This window comes from Marmota monax, unplaced genomic scaffold, assembly GCF_021218885.2.
Source record: "Marmota monax isolate L192 unplaced genomic scaffold, Marmota_monax_Labrador192_F-V1.1 WCK01_AAM20220418_F8-fsc00044, whole genome shotgun sequence".
Lineage (NCBI taxonomy): Eukaryota > Metazoa > Chordata > Mammalia > Rodentia > Sciuridae > Marmota > Marmota monax.
Window position 1 is genome coordinate 2,602,019 of NW_026695198.1, and position 18,181 is coordinate 2,620,199.

The 18,181-nt window shown below is 36.8% G+C and overlaps 1 protein-coding gene across 4 annotated transcripts in view; it reads right to left on the bottom strand.

Annotated features, from left to right (window-relative positions):
* Positions 1 to 18,181, bottom strand: part of Prkdc (protein kinase, DNA-activated, catalytic subunit) — a 175,861-nt gene that overhangs the window by 40,503 nt on the left and 117,177 nt on the right. For all 4 annotated transcript variants that reach the window (XM_058574014.1, XM_046428525.2, XM_046428524.2 and 1 more), the window contains 6 exons: positions 14,456 to 14,661; positions 12,297 to 12,435; positions 10,844 to 11,020; positions 10,011 to 10,235; positions 2,462 to 2,570; positions 965 to 1,076 (listed from right to left, as the gene is read on the bottom strand). In XM_058574014.1, the coding sequence (XP_058429997.1) occupies positions 965 to 1,076; positions 2,462 to 2,570; positions 10,011 to 10,235; positions 10,844 to 11,020; positions 12,297 to 12,435; positions 14,456 to 14,661 (968 nt within the window). The remainder of the gene's footprint in view (positions 1 to 964; positions 1,077 to 2,461; positions 2,571 to 10,010; positions 10,236 to 10,843; positions 11,021 to 12,296; positions 12,436 to 14,455; positions 14,662 to 18,181) is intronic.

Below are 18,181 nucleotides of genomic sequence, written 5' to 3' on the forward strand. Positions count from 1 at the left end.
TAGAAGAAAAAATAAAAAGTTAACATTAAAAAAATGTCAAAGTTTTCTCTTTTTTAAATTGTTCAATCTGCGAAAAAGGTACACAGGAGAGTTCTGCTTTTCTTGCAACTTTGCACCAATAAAAACTTGTCACACAAAAAGAGTAGTAGTAATAGTAGAGGAAATAATGGAAGGACACAACAGCTGGGGTCAGAGTCCTTGAGTCCTATTTCCTATGGACACGGCACAAATAATGTATAACCTCTCTGCCTCTATTCCCTTCTCCCTGAGTACACAGCAAGTATCTACCTTCCAGGTCCCACAGGGTTGATAAGGGTAAATGAGGACATGTAACTTCAGACCTGGGAAAGTGAATACAACTATATCAGTGAGTGGGAAAGTAGGAGGTAGGAGTGTCAAAAAAAACATGGTTTAATAACAGAACAATAAAACATCAGTGCCCAGCAGTCTTCTTTGCTATTACCCCACTATCTAAAAGTCAGTCATGAGAGAACAGCAGATGCAGGGCCGCCCCCACCACCCCCATCTTCTCTCCCTGCCAGGGCATATTCATCATCAACCAGCAGCACCCCAATGCCTACACAGAGAGTGGGAAGCAATCCCCTAACAGAGGCAAGTGGGGACAAAGGACACACTACAGGCCTGGTAAACTTAGTCAGAACAATTTGTGAAGGCATGATGAAAAAGAGCTACTCTAGGCTCAAGCCCCATATTTTTCTAAGTACAATTTAGAAGAAGAACCATTCTGGAAATTCTGGAAAAGAATCCACATTTGGGCTGGGATTGTGGCTCAGCAGTAGAGCACTTGCCTTGCGCGTACGCCTCCGAGGCCCTGGGTTTGATCCTCTGCACCACATAAAAATAAATAAATAAAATAAAGGTATTTGTGTCCAACTACAACTAAAAGATAAATATTAAACAAACAAACAAACAAACCCACATTTGACTCCAAAGAATATTTTACCGATTTGTGATGATGTCATCCCAGATGTTCATGGGGTCCATTTTAACATCTGGATATCTGTTTGTCCAGGTTTTTAGAAGTCTCTGAAGGGGGACCTGAGATGATAAATTATCTAAAAATAATATTAGAAAATGATTATACCCACAGTTCAATGACAAGACCAATTGACAGAGTGGAGTTATCGTTGCTAAACAGAAAATTCAAATTTCATGTTCAAATTTTAAAAAGGGACTTATCTTTATTTCATAAAAGGAACACAAATCATTCTACTAAATCTAATACATTTTGACACTAAAACTCAATTACTTTCAAGATACATAAAAAAGACAGAAGTAAACATATACAAAATATCTTTATATTTACTACAGGGCCACTATCCTTTATCTGCAATTCCAAAATCTAAAAAGCACTAAAATCTGAAAAGGTTTTCATAGACTTGTAGTAAATTTTCTTGAAGGCAAAATTGATCTAAATTGGCACAAAGATATTTACAGATTTTGTTTATATCATTAACAGGATTATTTACAATGTAGTCTGGAGACTCATCACTGTTCTTAATTAGGGAATACTGTCCTAGCCCTGGAAAATTTGTAGGGAACACTTCTCATATTTAAAACAACCTAGCCTTGACACTCTCAGAAAAGAAATTCACTCTAATCCTCACAAAATTGAAATTTCACATTGTTAATTTTTTGTTTAGAACTTTAGTTTTCTCTTTCTGTGACTGGAAAGCAATGGTTAGGGATATGAGCTTAATTTACATGGTCCTGGGTTCTCCACTTTCATTTATTACTGTATATAAGCCATTTAAATTCTCTAGGGCTCTACAAAATAAGGAAAAAACAACCTTAAGGTAATACAGATAAAGAGATTAATTTAGTTCTTAGACAGTAGAAAACAATAAATATATGTACCTGAAAAATATTTCTCCAAATTTAAATGGAACAATAAGGTAGATAGATATAAAAACCAATTTTTTGTTAGTACCCTCAAACACTTTTCATAATTATTTTTAATAATTTAAAAAAACAAAAATAAACATTTATAACTAAAATATTTCACCTTTGAAAACACGTACTCTCACAGGCACTGGGATAAAATCCACTATTAGCAGGACATAGGCCTTCATGACTGGTCAATTTCTCATCCAGTCCCTCTCGCCCTTGGGCTGATCTTCCTTTGACCATTCAGGAAACTCCTCTATCCACACTCCACTTGAACCTCTCCTCCAAGAGCTTCCTACCAGGCTAGGCCCTACCACTTGGGTCCACACCTACTTATCCTTGGAATCATCCTTGGCTTTCCATCCCCAGTGTATAGAATAATGCTTGACTGTTTAAAAATACTTATATCACCTCAAAATGTGTACATGTAGAACAAACTCAAGGCTGTTCCAACCAATGCAGTAAGAAACATGTACTTCTACTAAGAAAAACAAAACTACCACAACAAACTCTTCCATAATTAGAAAAAGGAAAAAAAGGCTAAAAAAATTACCTTGTTTAGTTATAAAACTGATGAACTCCTGAATTTCTGTTAAAGCTTGTACAGACTGTAACTTGGTGAGTCTACTTCTGTGTAAGAGGACATCAATACTAGAATAATTCTAGGAAAAAAAAAGGCATTTACCATTGTCATACACCAGTTTACCACTTACAACTTCTAACACAGTCCTCTGAATGTGAAATACAGAAACTGTCCTATAAATACACTAGTTACCCAGTGTGTCCCAGAGTGCTTAACAATGAGGTCAGACACAATTAACAAATGGTTTAAATTTTTTTTTCTATTGCAATTTAGGTTTTTAATCACATTTTGATTAAACAAAACCAATAAAATCACTATAACCAGGCTTTCTATATTTTTACCAGTTGTTTTTTATTTTTCTTTCTCGTGTTAAGGACACTGAACACATGCTCTACCATGAAGCTATACCCCGAGTCAAATAAATTTTTTTCTTTCATTTTTTTTTAATCTTTTTATCCCCTAGTGCTGGGAAATTGAACCTAGGACCTCACATGTGCTAAATGTTGTTGAAAGACCCTGTTATAAGTAGACAACTGTCTCACAAATGAAACAGTTCACAACTGTGAGTTGTGAAAAAATCTCAGAAACACAAGAAGGAAGAAGTAGCAGTAGAAAATGAACAAAGTAACCAAACTCCCATAGTTACTCCACCAAGAAAAGTCTACCTTGAAAGTTCTTTAACACTGTGAGAAAGATAAAAATCAAGGAAAAAACAATAAGTGGAACTTTCTTAAAAATGGGGGAAAAGAGGCTGGGATTGTGGCTCGGTGGTAAAGCTCTCGCCTAGCTCGTGCGAGGCCCTGGGTTCAATCCTCGGTGCCACATATAAAATAAAAAAAATAAAAATAAATGGGGGATGGAGGAGATCTAACATGGCGGCGGGTGGAGAGATCAAGTCTCTGACCTCTTCAACTGCGCGGGCATAGGGAGCCGTAAATTGTCTAAATGCTGTTTGCTCAGGATCACTAGGCAATGCTGAGCTGACGTGGATCTGGGGTGTACAGTCTGGGCCCCTCAGAACACACACACTGAGCCCGGATCGGCTGCATCCAAGCTCCGGTTCGCCTGCTTCTCGTGACTCAGCACTAACAATCCCGCTGAAATAACTGGTTGGCCCTTATGAACTTACAGAGGTAAAAGCCAACCGAGCCTTCATAGGCAGTGGCCACAGGATTGAAACGGGGATTGGGAGAGACAGGAACCACCCGTTGCATTGGTCACCCGGCAAAGGGAACGAACGGTCACCATTTGCATGGGATACCACCATGGCAGAGAAATGGCGTCACAGGCGGAGGAGATAACTGCAGTGAAACCAGCGCGACAGGTGTGTAACCCCCTAGCCATCGCTCTCCACACAGCGGGGAAACCGTAAGGGCCCCTCCCAGCTCTCCTGTGAGCGCAATAGCCAGACCGAGGGAATCAGGAGTGGCGCGGGACTCGCAGTGCGGAACTCCCGGCTACCAGTCCAACCAGTGCTGACAACTGAGGTCTCTTGCACCAGCTACCGGGGGCGTGGCTACCGGAGGGCAAGCAAATTCGCTGGGGGATCTCAGCCCCAAGCTCTACAAACTTAGGGTCTGAGGGAGGCAAACAGGGAGAGTGAGCCCAGGCGTTCATGAAAACAGGGCTCCCAGGAGCAGCAGACCTGGCGTGTAACCAGTATTGTGGTGAGCGTCACAGGTGAGCGCGGCCTGGCTTGAGGAAACACAAGACAAGGCCCTAGACACTCAGGATTGGAGAACCGCCCAGTCTAGGAGACAGAGCTGCTGCACAGAGAATGGTTCCCACCTATTGAGAGGAGAAGCTTGGCCCAGTGGGCACAGCTCCACCTACTGGAAGAGAAGTTAATAGAACTCTAGGACTGCATTTATTATTATTATCATTTTTTTTCTTTTTCTTTCATTTTCAATTTTTTTTCTTTGTTGTAGTTGTTCTTTAACTTTTTTCAATGTTTTTATTTTTTATTATTATTATTATTTTTTTAAATTTTAATTTTCATTTTTTTATTATCATTATTATTTTTGTAAAATTTTTTTTTCTTTTCTTTCTTTATTTTCTAATTTTTTTGTTTTTGTTTCTTTTGTCTTTTCATTTCTTTTCAATTTTCTTATTCCCCCTTCCTTGAATTCTACCTGCCTACTCTCATTCTCTTTAGTGACTTCTTCCCTTCCCTTCTAATATCTTTCCTCCCAAGCATCAAATAAATCTATAAGAGTAAACAGTAACTCAGCAGTCAAACAGAACAAGAAGTAACATGAGCAGCATAAAAAAGCAAGGAAGAAAAGGAGTACAAACAATGAAGGACAGCCTAAATATTCAGGAGGACCTAGAGTCAGCAGAAAAATGGTCATATAAAGAAGTCAAGGAATACCTTAGATAGATGGAATGGAACCTTAAAGAAGATACGAGACAGCAAATCCAAACAGTGAAAGAACACTTTGAAAATGAATTACATAGACAGATAAAAGAAGAAGTTAAGCATCTTTATCAGGAGATAGATTATAAAAAAAAAATCAAACAATAATTCTAGAAATGAAGGAAACGATAAACCAAATTAAAAACTCAATTGAGAGTATCACTAACAGAGTGGAGCAAGTAGAAGCCAGAACATCAGATAATGAAGACAAAATATATCATCTTGAAAAGAGCCTAGCCAACTCAGAAAGGCTGGTAAAAAATCACGAGAAAAACATCCAAGAGATATGGGATAACATAAAAAAACCAAACCTACGAGTCATCAGGACAGAGGAAGGTACAGAGATTCAAACCAAGGGAATGAGTAACCTGCTGAATGAAATAATTACAGAAAACTTTCCAGAAATAAAAAAGAGAACGGATATACAAATTTTAGATGCATACAGGACACCGAGCACACAAAATCACAGTAGACCAAGACACATTGTTATGAAGATATCCAATATACAGAACAAAGAGAAAATATTAAAAGCTACAAGAGAAAGGAGGCAGATTACATTCAGGGGTAAACCAATAAGGTTAACAACGGATTTTTCATCACAGACGCTGAAAGCGAGAAGATCCTGGAACAACGTATTTCAAACACTGAAAGACAATGGATGCCAACCAAGAATTCTGTATCCAGCAAAATTAAGCTTCAGGTACGACAACGAAATAAAAATCTTTCATGATAAACAAAAGCTAAAAGAATTTGCAGCCAGAAAACCAGCATTGCAAAGCATCTTGAGCAAAACAATACACGAGGAAGAAATGAAAAACAATAACCAAAACCATCAGTGGGAAGTGCCTCTATAAGGACAGAGGGCGAGGGGAAAGCTAACCATGGAGAAACAAACTAAATTATATATAAAAAAAAGAAGATAAATTATCAAACATGGCTGGAAGTACAAACCATATATCAATAGTAACTCTAAACGTTAATGGCTTAAACTCTCCAATAAAGCGACATAGGCTGGTAACATGGATTAAAAAAACAAATCCAACAATATGCTGCCTACAGGAGACACATCTGATTGGAAAAGACATACACAGGCTGAAGGTGAAAGGTTGGGGAAAAATATACCACGCACACGTTCCTAGTAAGCAAGCAGGGGTAGCCATCCTCATATTGAATAAAATCGACTTCAAGACTAAGTTAATCAAAAGCGATAAGGAAGGACACTATATACTGTTAAAAGGAACCATTCACCAACAAGACATAACAATTATCAATATTTATGCACCAAATAATGGTGCTGCGACGTTCATAAAACAAATTCTCCTCAAGTTCAAGAATCAAATAGACCACAACACAATAATTATGGGTGACTTCAACACACCTCTCTCACCATTGGACAGATCCTCCAAATAAAAGTTGAATAAAGAAACTATAAAACTCAATATCACAATCAACAACCTAGACTTAACTGACATATATAGAATATATCAACCATCATCAAGTGGATATACTTTTTTCTCAGCAGCACATGGATCCTTCTCAAAAACAGACCATATATCATGCCATAGGGCAACCCTCAGTAAATATACAGGGGTGGAGATAATATCATGCATTTTATCTGATCATAATGGAATGAAACTGGAAATCAATGATAAAAGAAAAAATTAACAAAACTAAAAGTTGGTTCTTTGAAAAAATAAATAAGATCGACAGACCTTTAGCCATGCTAAGGAAGAGAAGAAGAGAGAGAACTCAAATTACTAACATACGGGATGAAAAAGGCAATATCACAACAGACGCTACAGAAATACAGAAGACAATTAGAAATTATTTTGAAAACCTATATTCCAAAAAAATAGAAGATAGTGAAGACATCGATAAATTCCTTAAGTTATATGATTTGCCCAGACCGAGTCAGGAGGATACTCACAACTTAAACAGACCAATATCAATAGGTGAAATAGAAGAAGCAATCAAAAGACTTCCAACCAAGAAAAGCCCAGGACCGGATGGGTATACAGCGGAGTTTTACAAAACCTTTAAGGAAGAATTAATACCAATAATTTTCAAGTTATTTCAGGAAATAGAAAAAGAGGGAGCTCTGCCAAATTCATTCTATGAGGCCAACATCACCCTGATTCCGAAACCAGACAAAGACACCTCAAAGAAAGAAAACTACAGACCAATATCTCTGATGAACCTAGATGCAAAAATCCTCAATAAAATTCTGGCGAATCGGATACAAAGGCACATTAAAAAAATTGTGCACCATGATCAAGTAGGATTCATCCCTGGGATGCAAGGATGGTTCAATATACGGAAATCAATAAATGTTATTCACCACATCAATAGACTTAAAGATAAGAACCATATGATCATCTCAATAGACGCAGAAAAAGCATTCGACAAAGTACAGCATCCCTTTATGTTCAAAACATTAGAAAAACTAGGGATAACAGGAACTTACCTCGACATTGTAAAAGCTATCTATGCTAAGCCTCAGGCTAGCATCATTCTCAATGGAGAAAAATTGAAGGCATTCCCCCTAAAATCTGGAACAAGACAGGGATGGCCTCTATCACCACTTCTATTCAATATACTTCTCGAAACACTGGCCAGAGCAATTAGACGAAAGAAATTAAAAGCATAAAAATAGGAAAGGAAGAACTTAAATTATCACTATTTGCGGAAGACATAATTCTATACTTAGAAGACCCAAAAGGGTCTACAAAAAAACTACTAGAACTAATAAATGAATTCAGCAAAGTGGCAGGATATAAAATCAACACGCATAAATCAAAGGCATTTCTGTATATCAGCGACAAAACTTCTGAAACGGAAATGAGGAAAAACACTCCATTCACAATATCCTCAAAAAAAAAAAAAAAAAATACTTGGGAATCAACCTAACAAAAGAGGTTAAAGATTTATACAATGAAAACTACAAAACCCTAAAAAGAGAAGTAGAAGAAGATCTTAGAAGATGGAAAAATATACCCTGTTCATGGATAGGCAGAACTAACATCATCAAAATGGCGACATTACCAAAAGTTCTCTATAGGTTTAATGCAATGCCAATCAAAATCCCAACGGCATTTCTTGTAGAAATAGATAAAGCAATCATGAAATTCATATGGAAAAACAAAAGACCCAGAATAGCAAAAGCAATTCTAAGCAGGAAGTGTGAATCAGGCGGTATAGCGATACCAGATTTAAAACTATATTACAGAGCAATAGTAACAAAAACAGCATGGTACTGGTACCAAAACAGGCGGGTGGATACAATGGTACAGAATAGAGGACACAGAGACTAATCCACAAAGCTACAACTATCTTATATTTGATAAAGGAGCTAAAAGCATGCAATGGAGGAAGGATAGCATCTTCAACAAATGGTGTTGGGAAAACTGGAAATCCATATGCAACAAAATGAAACTGAATCCCCTCCTCTCGCCATGCACAAAAGTTAACTCAAAGTGGATCAAGGAGCTAGATATCAAATCAGAGACTTTGCGTCTGATAGAAGAAAAAGTTGGCTACGATCTACATATTGTGGGGTCGGGCTCCAAATTCCTCAATAGGACACCCATAGCACAAAAGTTAATAACAAGAATCAACAAATGGGACTTACTTAAACTGAAAAGTTTTTTCTCAGCAAGAGAAACAATGAGAGAGGTAAATAGGGAGCCTACATCATGGGAACAAATTTTTACTCCTCACACTTCAGATTGAGCCCTAATATCCAGAGTATACAAAGAACTCAAAAAATTAAACAATAAGATAACAAATAACCCAATCAACAAATGGGCCAAGGACCTGAACAGACACTTCTCAGAGGAGGACATACAATCAATCAACAAGTACATGAAAAAATGCTCACCATCTCTAGCAGTCAGAGAAATGCAAATCAAAACCACCCTAAGATACCATCTCACTCCAGTAAGATTGGCAGCCATTATGAAGTCAAACAGCAACAAGTGCTGGAGAGGATGTGGGGAAAAGGGTACTCTTGTACATTGCTGGTGGGACTACAAACTGGTGCGGCCAATTTGGAAAGCAGTATGGAGATTCCTGGGAAAGCTGGGAATGGAACCACCATTTGACCCAGCTATTGCCCTTCTCGGACTATTCCCTGAAGACCTTAAAAGAGTGTACTACAGGGATACTGCTACATCGATGTTCATAGCAGCACAATTCACAATTGCTAGACTGTGGAACCAACCCAGATGCCCTTCAATAGATGAATGGATAAAAAAAAAGTGGCATTTATACACCATGGAGTATCACGCAGCACTAAAAAATGACAAAATCATGGAATTTGCAGGGAAATGGATGGCACTAGAGCAGATTATGCTTAGTGAAGCAAGCCAATCCCTAAAAAACAAATACCAAATGTCTTCTTTGATATAATGAGAGCAACTAAGAACAGAGCAGGGAGGAAGAGCTGGAAGAAAAGATTAACATTAAACAGATACATGAGGTGGGAGGGAAAGGGAGAGAAAAGGGAAATTGCATGGTAATGGAGGGAGACCTTCATTGTTATACAAAATTACATATAAGAGGTTGTGAGGGGAATAGGAAAATAAACAAGGAGAGAAATGAATTACAGTAGATGGGGTAGAGAGAGAAGATGGGAGGGGAGGGGAGGGGGGATAGTAGAGGATAGGAAAGGTAGCAGAATACAACAGTTACTAATAGGGCATTATGTAAAAATGTGGATGTGTAACCGATGTGATTCTGCAATCTGTATTTGGGGTAAAACTGGGAGTTCATAACCAACTTGAATCTAATGTATGAAATATGATATGTCAAGAGCTTTGTAATGTTTTGAACAACCAATAAAAAAAAAGATACAAGCATAAATTAATGAAATAAAAGGCAAAAATACATTACAGAAAAAAAAAATAAATGGGGGAAAACAGATTTAAAAAGATATAAGTCAAAGGACAAACGGAGAACACTATAAGAAGAAACCAAAGACTAGAAAGATGAAGGAAATGGGCAGTATACAATATTATAAAAAAATCTTGGTCATTTTTTATGAGTTTATTAACTTTTGAAACTATTATACAAATGGTATAGTTCAGATAGATATATTTGTATTACCTGCATAAAACTCTGAATGCCGTTTTCAACGTGATACTTGGCCCTATCAAAATCATCTTGCAAGATGTAAAGGAGACTCAGCTCCTGACTGTACTGCAGCTTGATGAAAGCCTGCTGCAGCTCCTGCTGCATGGCCTCATCCATGAAGGTCAGCAGGGACTGGTCGCCCTCACCTTGAAGCAGGAGCTTCAGCTTGCTGCGGATCATGTAGGGTAGAAACATCTCCTGAGGAGCATAAGAATCTATTTGTAACTTCAGAAAGCCATTTTGAATATGTCTGTCATTTCTGTAAAATTTTTAGCAGGGATTTTATGGGTCAAGATTCAAAGTGATAATGTGTGATGTCCAAATCTAAAACTAAGAACAAGTTCACCTAAAATGTCTTGTTTTATAACCATGCAATATATAGGAACATCCTCTACAGAAAATGGCATCTACTTTTAATTGGAAGACAATCTTATGGTTCACACACATCAAGTAACATACAGTACCATAAAACCAGTGGTGGTGCAAGAGGGGCCACAGGCCGCCGCCTCTGTGTGGCCAGTGATGCAGAACACAGAGACAAAGAGGAAATATTCTCCCATGTGAGGATACCAAAGACGCTAATATTTATCTTAAAATATATCCCATTTATTGGAAAAGGTTTAGCTAAAGTGATGGGAGATTTAACAACGGTATGGAGTTTGTCATGGGAGTCAAGTCATATAAATATCCAAATGCTCCACAACTGCTACCCAGTTCAAGAAAATTTCTAAACAATTTTATTAACTATAAAACACCTGGTCATCTAAAATATTTATTTCACCAATCCAAAAATAATTATACCCAACCTGATAAAGTGGTTCACTCCACATTTTGTTTAGATCACTGTCTACACAGGCAGTAGAACAGTACTCAAGTGATTTCCACTCAGAGAGATGGCTGTAACAGTCAAGGGAGGCCAGTTCCCAGAAGTCTTTCTCAGCTTCTGTGGGCTCACCATCCTCCCACTCTTGTCTATTAAGAGCCTAGGAGGAAAATGGTAACAGATTATTTCGCAAAGCAGGAAAAAACACAAAAAGAAACATGTTAAAAAGGAGGTACTATTAACATTCACACTGAATACAACCATTTTCAGATTTATGGCAAAGTGAGAAAAAGGGAGAATATTCAGAGTAACAGTGAATGGAAAAATAAATTTTAAAAAGCTATCTTATAGTAATAAATGAATATAAAAGCCCTAATCAGGAGGGATTCATTTCTCTCAGAAAGCTAAGAGTGAAACCAATTAGTAAGAACTGAAGACTTTTAATGATCCACAATTTGAATTAAATCAGGACTATGGGTTATTTACCATTTAAGTCCTTAGATTCAAAATAAAGGACATTTGCAGAAATTACGGAGGACTTTAAAACCTGGTACATGCCTGTAATCAGGTACTCAGGAGGCTGAGGAGGGAGGATCAGCCTGGGAAACTTAGCAAGACTCTGTCTCAAAATAAAAAATAAAAGGGGCTAGGGATGCAGTTCAGTGATAAAGCACCACTGCATACAATACCCAGTCTACAAACAAAAACAAAAACAGCCTCAGGCCACAGATCCTGAACTTAGTATCTGTATTTGAATAACCACTGGGAACTCAAAACGTAAATCACTGTCCCAAATTCTTCTTCACTCCTTTGCAACATTTTTTTACTTTCTGAAAAAAAACAATTCCCAAGTAGGAATTGTAAAATCATATCAGATATAGAAACAACACTGTACAGTTTAGGGAGATAGTTCAATTCTAAAGTTACCCTGGGTTCAATCCCCAGTACCATCAAAAAGAGATACAATAATTTTTATTTCATATGTGGTTATTACGAAACCACACTTGGTTAGTATTCTAAAACCTAAGGAATAAAGGTAAAGCTGATAGATTTTTCACACAGAGAACTGTTAGAGTCTGTAAACAAGTCAGGATGGCTCCTGGCATTTTGCCAGAGAAATGTTAGAGTCTGTAAACAAGTCTGGATGACGCCTGGTAAAATGCCAGAGGGAGTGGTTTGTGAAGTAACACCAGCAAGCCATTAAGTGTGGAGATTTCTTATTGGTTGACTGATGTATCTAGTTTATGCTAATTAAGATAAGCTGTGTGGAATGTATAAATACTGCTCCTGTCCTACAATAAACGGCTTCCACTCCTGCTGTATCAATGTACACAAGTTATTCGTCACCCCCCCAGTTATTTTGCCCAGCCAGCCGGGCTGCGGCAGAGAACGAAAGAGTTAATGCAACTGATATAAAGGCTAGAGATTGATTTTACCTCATTATACTGTTTAGCAGCTTCAGAATAATCATTTCTGGCTTCTGCTAATAATGCATTCTGAGTGACTTGCTTTGTTCCTATCTCACTGCTAAAAATAGCCCGGAGGACATCATATTCTCCAATTGATCGATATAATCTATAAAAAAAACCAAAACACATTCAAATCGGTGAACACCTCAATATTTTAAAAGTTCTTCATACTATGAAGTGATAGTAAAGCAAGATGCCATACATTAAAGAAAACATAAAACTTTAATAGAAATTTTTAAGTTTTAAAGGCGCCCTTAGGTTTTTCTACTTTAATTATACAGTAGGCAAAGTAATTCTAATAAGCATTTAAAAGGAAGTCCGAAAATATCACAAGTCCATAAGGTATGAACTGTTTCATTAAATAAATTTCGATGAGTAACATATTTGGAGTTCTTGTCTAGTCCTAAAAATCTCAGAAACAAACAATAATTTTCCCGCTACTGATGGGATATTTTAATCTATGTTTTATGAACCATCTCAATTCCAAAAACAGGTACTTCATTATAGTCATAATATTTACTTAACGAAAGTCTGACTCTATTTTGTCAAACAAGCCTCTTCTCTTTATGAAATTCTCAAGTTGGTGTTTATTATGTTTGTTTCCTTCCTTCCAGAAATTTCTTCAAGTCTCAACCAAAATGTCATCCCTAGCTTGATCAGCTGGCCAAGGACAACTTCCTCATTGGTTCTCCTGCCTTTTGATTCCCTTCTGGTATTAAATATTTTGCATTTCCATCAAAACAGCCCTGCAGAATTTATGAACCAATGATTCCAAATTTAAATTTAAAAATTGAATAGACATGACTCTCTTATTGCCTTGATCCTAGAGGGTCAAAAGTAACAAATCAGACAGGAGTGGACAGATGGGTGGGAGAACAGAGCTTACAGTCAGGAACTGAGGAGAAGAGGAGAGCAACAGACATGTTCACAATATAGAAAAGAGATCCATACGTATACCCTACCCTGGTTTATAGGTGTCTGCTTTATGTTTGCTAGAACATGGTCAAAATGAGAACCATGACAGCAAGAGAGGATTAAATTATGTTCATTATATTCTGTCTGCAAAAAATGTAAAAATACTACACATAAAAGTATGAGGAAGTATTTAATCAAGTTAGAACCAAATGTGTAAAGTTTAAGTCCATAAAAATTCTATGCTCCATTTACCCAGCAAATAGACATTATGAGCTTCTTGCTCCCTGAAGATACTAAACATTAAAAATGTCACTTAGTGTTCACTCAGACATCTGAAGCAATGGATAAAACAGCTACTGGGTAAAATCACATTAGCCCGAGGCTCTGAATTGCCCTGCATTGGGTTCTTCCCCTTTCTATACTCACCATGTCCTCCGACTTCATGTTCTGGTGAGTTACATAGAAAAATGTTTACATACACATCCTCTGGGATCCTTAATTTTTTGAGTCTGTGATCAATGTCTAATCCATTGCACAGTCTCTTAAGTTCCTGGCACAGTGCCTTACACAGTGATGGTGCTCAATTAAGAAGTGACTATATAACAAAAAATACAAGGATTCTGTGTCTTTACTTTTACTATCTTTTCCCATAAAGACCCAAAAATCACTTTAAAAAAAATAAATTCAGGTTTAATTTCAACCTTGAACTAACATCCTTCTCAGAATTAGACACTGGCTTTCACACAATAAAACCACAGTAAGAGAAGAATTACGTAAAATGCACAATGACAACCTACAAAATAGAATTTTTTTCAGATAACAAAGTATTTGGGATTAAACTGTGACTCCTAATGAAAAACATAAAAGCAACTTTATTATGTTCAGCAAAGCTGGAAAAAACATAAAATACTAGGAACTATTATTTATAGCCACACTCTAAAAGAAGCTAAACTTGGATAACACGGAGTCTAAACTGTCTACTGAAAGAAATTAACCAGTTCAATTAATATTCTCTTTCTTTGAGCAACACATTCCTTCTCATGGCATCTGTTCTTGACTCACAGAATGGTACTCAGCATGAACAATTTTCTATAAACTTTCACAGAAGTGTTACTATTAACTTTATTCATTTTCTGCCAAAATGAAGACAAGTTTGTTTCTATTATTTTGTTTGGATTCACTGTTCTGCAATTTGCCCCTCACGAGCTTACTTAGCAAGTTCCATCCATCGGAGGATGTCAGGAGGGAGGCAGGTCTTGCCCCGACTTCGCTTGCTGAGCGGCTCTGCAGGGGCTAGGTGAAGCAGTGCCTCCTCAAGAAGGCGGATACCCCCAGGCTGCTGTAGACTGGCTAGGCAGCTAGCACGGACAGTGGCTGGGTCAAGGCTCAGGAAGTCTGCATGCTGGCAACTGATTTCCTGTGAAACCATAAACACATGTAGCTGTTTAGCCTGTGGTACTTGGACCATATCTTCACAAGTGATTAATTCACTTTACTAAACATAAAAGAAAGTTTTGACGTAAGTAGTGATATCACCAAAAGCTTCTCTGTGTAATTCTATTAACAGATTTTCCTTCATTGTTCCATTCACTAAAAAGAGGAAATGACCTTTTGTTTTTACATCTAGTGCTTCATTTAAAGCTAGAAAAACACTGGCAAAATATGAAGACTAAAAAAATATGTGTGTGTTATACATATCCATATATATACAATTTTCAACCCCCAAACACATATCCAACAATTGCAATTGCCAGGAATACTTAGCCTGACTTGTTAAGAAGAACAGCTGAAAGACAAAGATTTCATATCCAATCACAAAAAGTGGGTGATTCATTTGTGTATTATTCTATGCAACCTCTTTTTTTCATTCTGGGGCTACAGAGGATTTCAGGAATTATCATAATGAGCTTTACTTTTAACTCTCAATTTGAGAGTCCTATAACCATCAAAACAAAGAAATATAAACTTAAAATCTATATACAGAATAACATGTTACCACGTGTCAGCATTTTCATTAGAACAGCCTGTATATTACAAGTAACAATAAATGTTGGCAAGGATGTTGGGGAAAAGATACATTCATACATTGCTGGTAGAGCTACAAATTGGTGCAACCATCCTGGATAGCAGTATGAAGATTCCTCGGAAAACTTGGAATGGAACCACAGTTTGACCCACTTAACCCACTCCTTGGTATATACCCAAAGGACTTAAAATCAACATACTATAGTGACACAGCCACATCAATGTTCATAGGAGCTCAATTCACAATAGCTTTAACTATGGAACCAACCTAGGTGCCCTTCAACAGATGAATGGATCAAGAAAATGTGATATATATATACACACACACACACACACACACACACACACTGGAATATTACTCATCTATAAAAAATGATGACTTTATAACTCTTGCAGGTAAGTAAATGAATCTGGAGACTATCATACTAAGTGACATAAGCCAATCCCCAAAAAACCAAATGTTCTTTCTGATGTGTGGATGCTAACACACAACAGGATGGGGGAGGGAAGAATAGAAGTTCAATGGATTAGACAAAGGGGAATGAAAGGAGGAAAATAGAAAAGACAGTAGAATGAATTGGACATAACTTTCCTTATAATCATGTATGAATATACCACCAGTGAAACTCCACATCATGTACAACCAAGAGTGGGATCCTAATGTACTCCATGTATGTAAAATGTCAAAATACCACCTGTCATGTATATCTAAAAAGAATAAAATTAAAAAAGAACAGCTTATATGTAGGCACCTGGGTCTCTATGCACATGGCACCTGTGCACATACCTTGAAAAGATGGCCCTTGTACACTTGCACTGGCCCAACCCACTCCCCTAACAGCCATACGACACATACCAGCCACCGTATGGTCACCAAGCTGAACCCCGGAAAAATGTAAATCCTCCTAAGTAATTAAATAAACAAAAATGTTTCTTACCCTTTTGAGCTAGTGGTACAAGAAAGAAAATCCAAATAAAATTCTATCTTAATGAATAACAGCAAAAGTTTTGTCTTTGCTGATGTATCAGATTTTGAGACAACACCACTCTAATTTGGAAAGCAAAGCTTAGATATAAAAGGGAAGCTTAGATATAAAAAAAATCTTAATTCTCCTCACTCCATAATTACTTATCTTCTAGTTTCCAAAAGTATAGTAAGAACAATGCTATTGCTGATTGCATAAACCTTATGAGCCATTCATCCTTATGTTTATGACATAAGTCTGGGCAAATGTGCTTAATGAATATATCACTATTATTGCGTTATCATTCCTGTATATGTAAATGCATGCATAATTTAAATGAGTTACTTTAAGTTTATTTTCAAGAAGATTAACTATTTTGTTCAGCCCTACAGTGTCATTTTGGTTAATAAATAATAAGTTGCTAAGCAAAAGATAAATTGTAGAAATGTAAACTTTTAGTTTAGTCATTTGCTAGAACAAAAGCCTTTGTAAATACGGAGCAAAATGTATCATGATGACCTGGGAAGAGAAAATAAACTACATTCTCAGATATAAGAACCTGAAAATGAGGTCATGATAGTAAACACTGCAAACTGTAGGCTCTGATGTGTAAGCATGAAGCTTGTACCATGTCTGATGGCAACCAGCAAGCTCTACAAACTATTTACTCATTTATGGCTAATAACTCTCCTCAACAGCTATTGAAAAGCCAGATTTTTAGTAAATCTCAGGTCAAAACTAGAAATTATGACTTAAAAAATCACTTCAGAATATAATGTAAAGGGAAGGCTGGGGCTGGGGCTCAGAGATAGAGCACTTGCCTGGCATGCGTAAGGCACTGGGTTCGATCTTCAGCACCACAGGAATCTTCAAAAAAACTTTCCAACCAAGAATCTTATATCCAGCAAAATTAAGCTTTAGATTTGATGATGAAATAAAAACCTTCCATGATAAACAAAAGTTAAAAGAATTTACAACTCGAAAGCCTGTACTACAGAACATCTGGACAAATATTCCATGAGAAGAAAATGAAAAACAACACTGAAAATCAGCAAAGGGAGGTATTGCTCTAAAGGAAAAACTAATCAAAGGATAAACCAAATCAAGTTAAATAACAAAAATGACTGGGAATACAAATCATGTCTCAATAATAACCCCAAATGTTAATGGCCTAAACTCACCAATCAAAACACATAGACTGGCAGATGGATTAAAAAAAAAGACCCAACAATATGCTGCCTTCTAGAGACTGATCTCATAGGAAAAGACATCCACAGACTGAAGGTGAAACGTTGGGAAAAATCACACCACTCACATGGACTGTAGAAACAAACAGGGGTTTCCATCTTCATATCAAACAGACTTCAAGCCAAAGTTAATCAAAAGGGATAAAGAGGATATTTCATACTGCTGAAGGGAACCATTTATCAACAAGAAATAACAATAAATTTATAAGCAACAAACCATGGCACGTCTATGTTCATCAAAAGAACTCTTCCCAAGATCAAGAGTCAAATAGACCACAACACAATAATTCTGGGTGACTTTAACACACCTCTTTCACCATTGGATAGATCATTCAAACAAAAGCTGAACAAAGAAACTATAGAACACAATAATACAATCAATAATTTAGACTTAACTGATACATATAGAATATTTCATCCTTCAATGAGAGAATACACTTTTTTCTCAGCAGCACATGGATCTCTAAAACAGACTATATATTATGCCACAAAGCAACTTTTAGCAAATATAAAAAAGTAGAGATACTACCTTGCATTCTATCAGATCATAATGGAATAAAATTAGAAATCAATGATAAAATAAAAAATAAAATCCACTCCAACACCTTAAGGCTAAATAATATGCTACTGAATGAACAATGGGTTGCAAAAGACATCAGGGAGGAGATTAATAAACTCTTAGAGGTGAATGAGAACACTG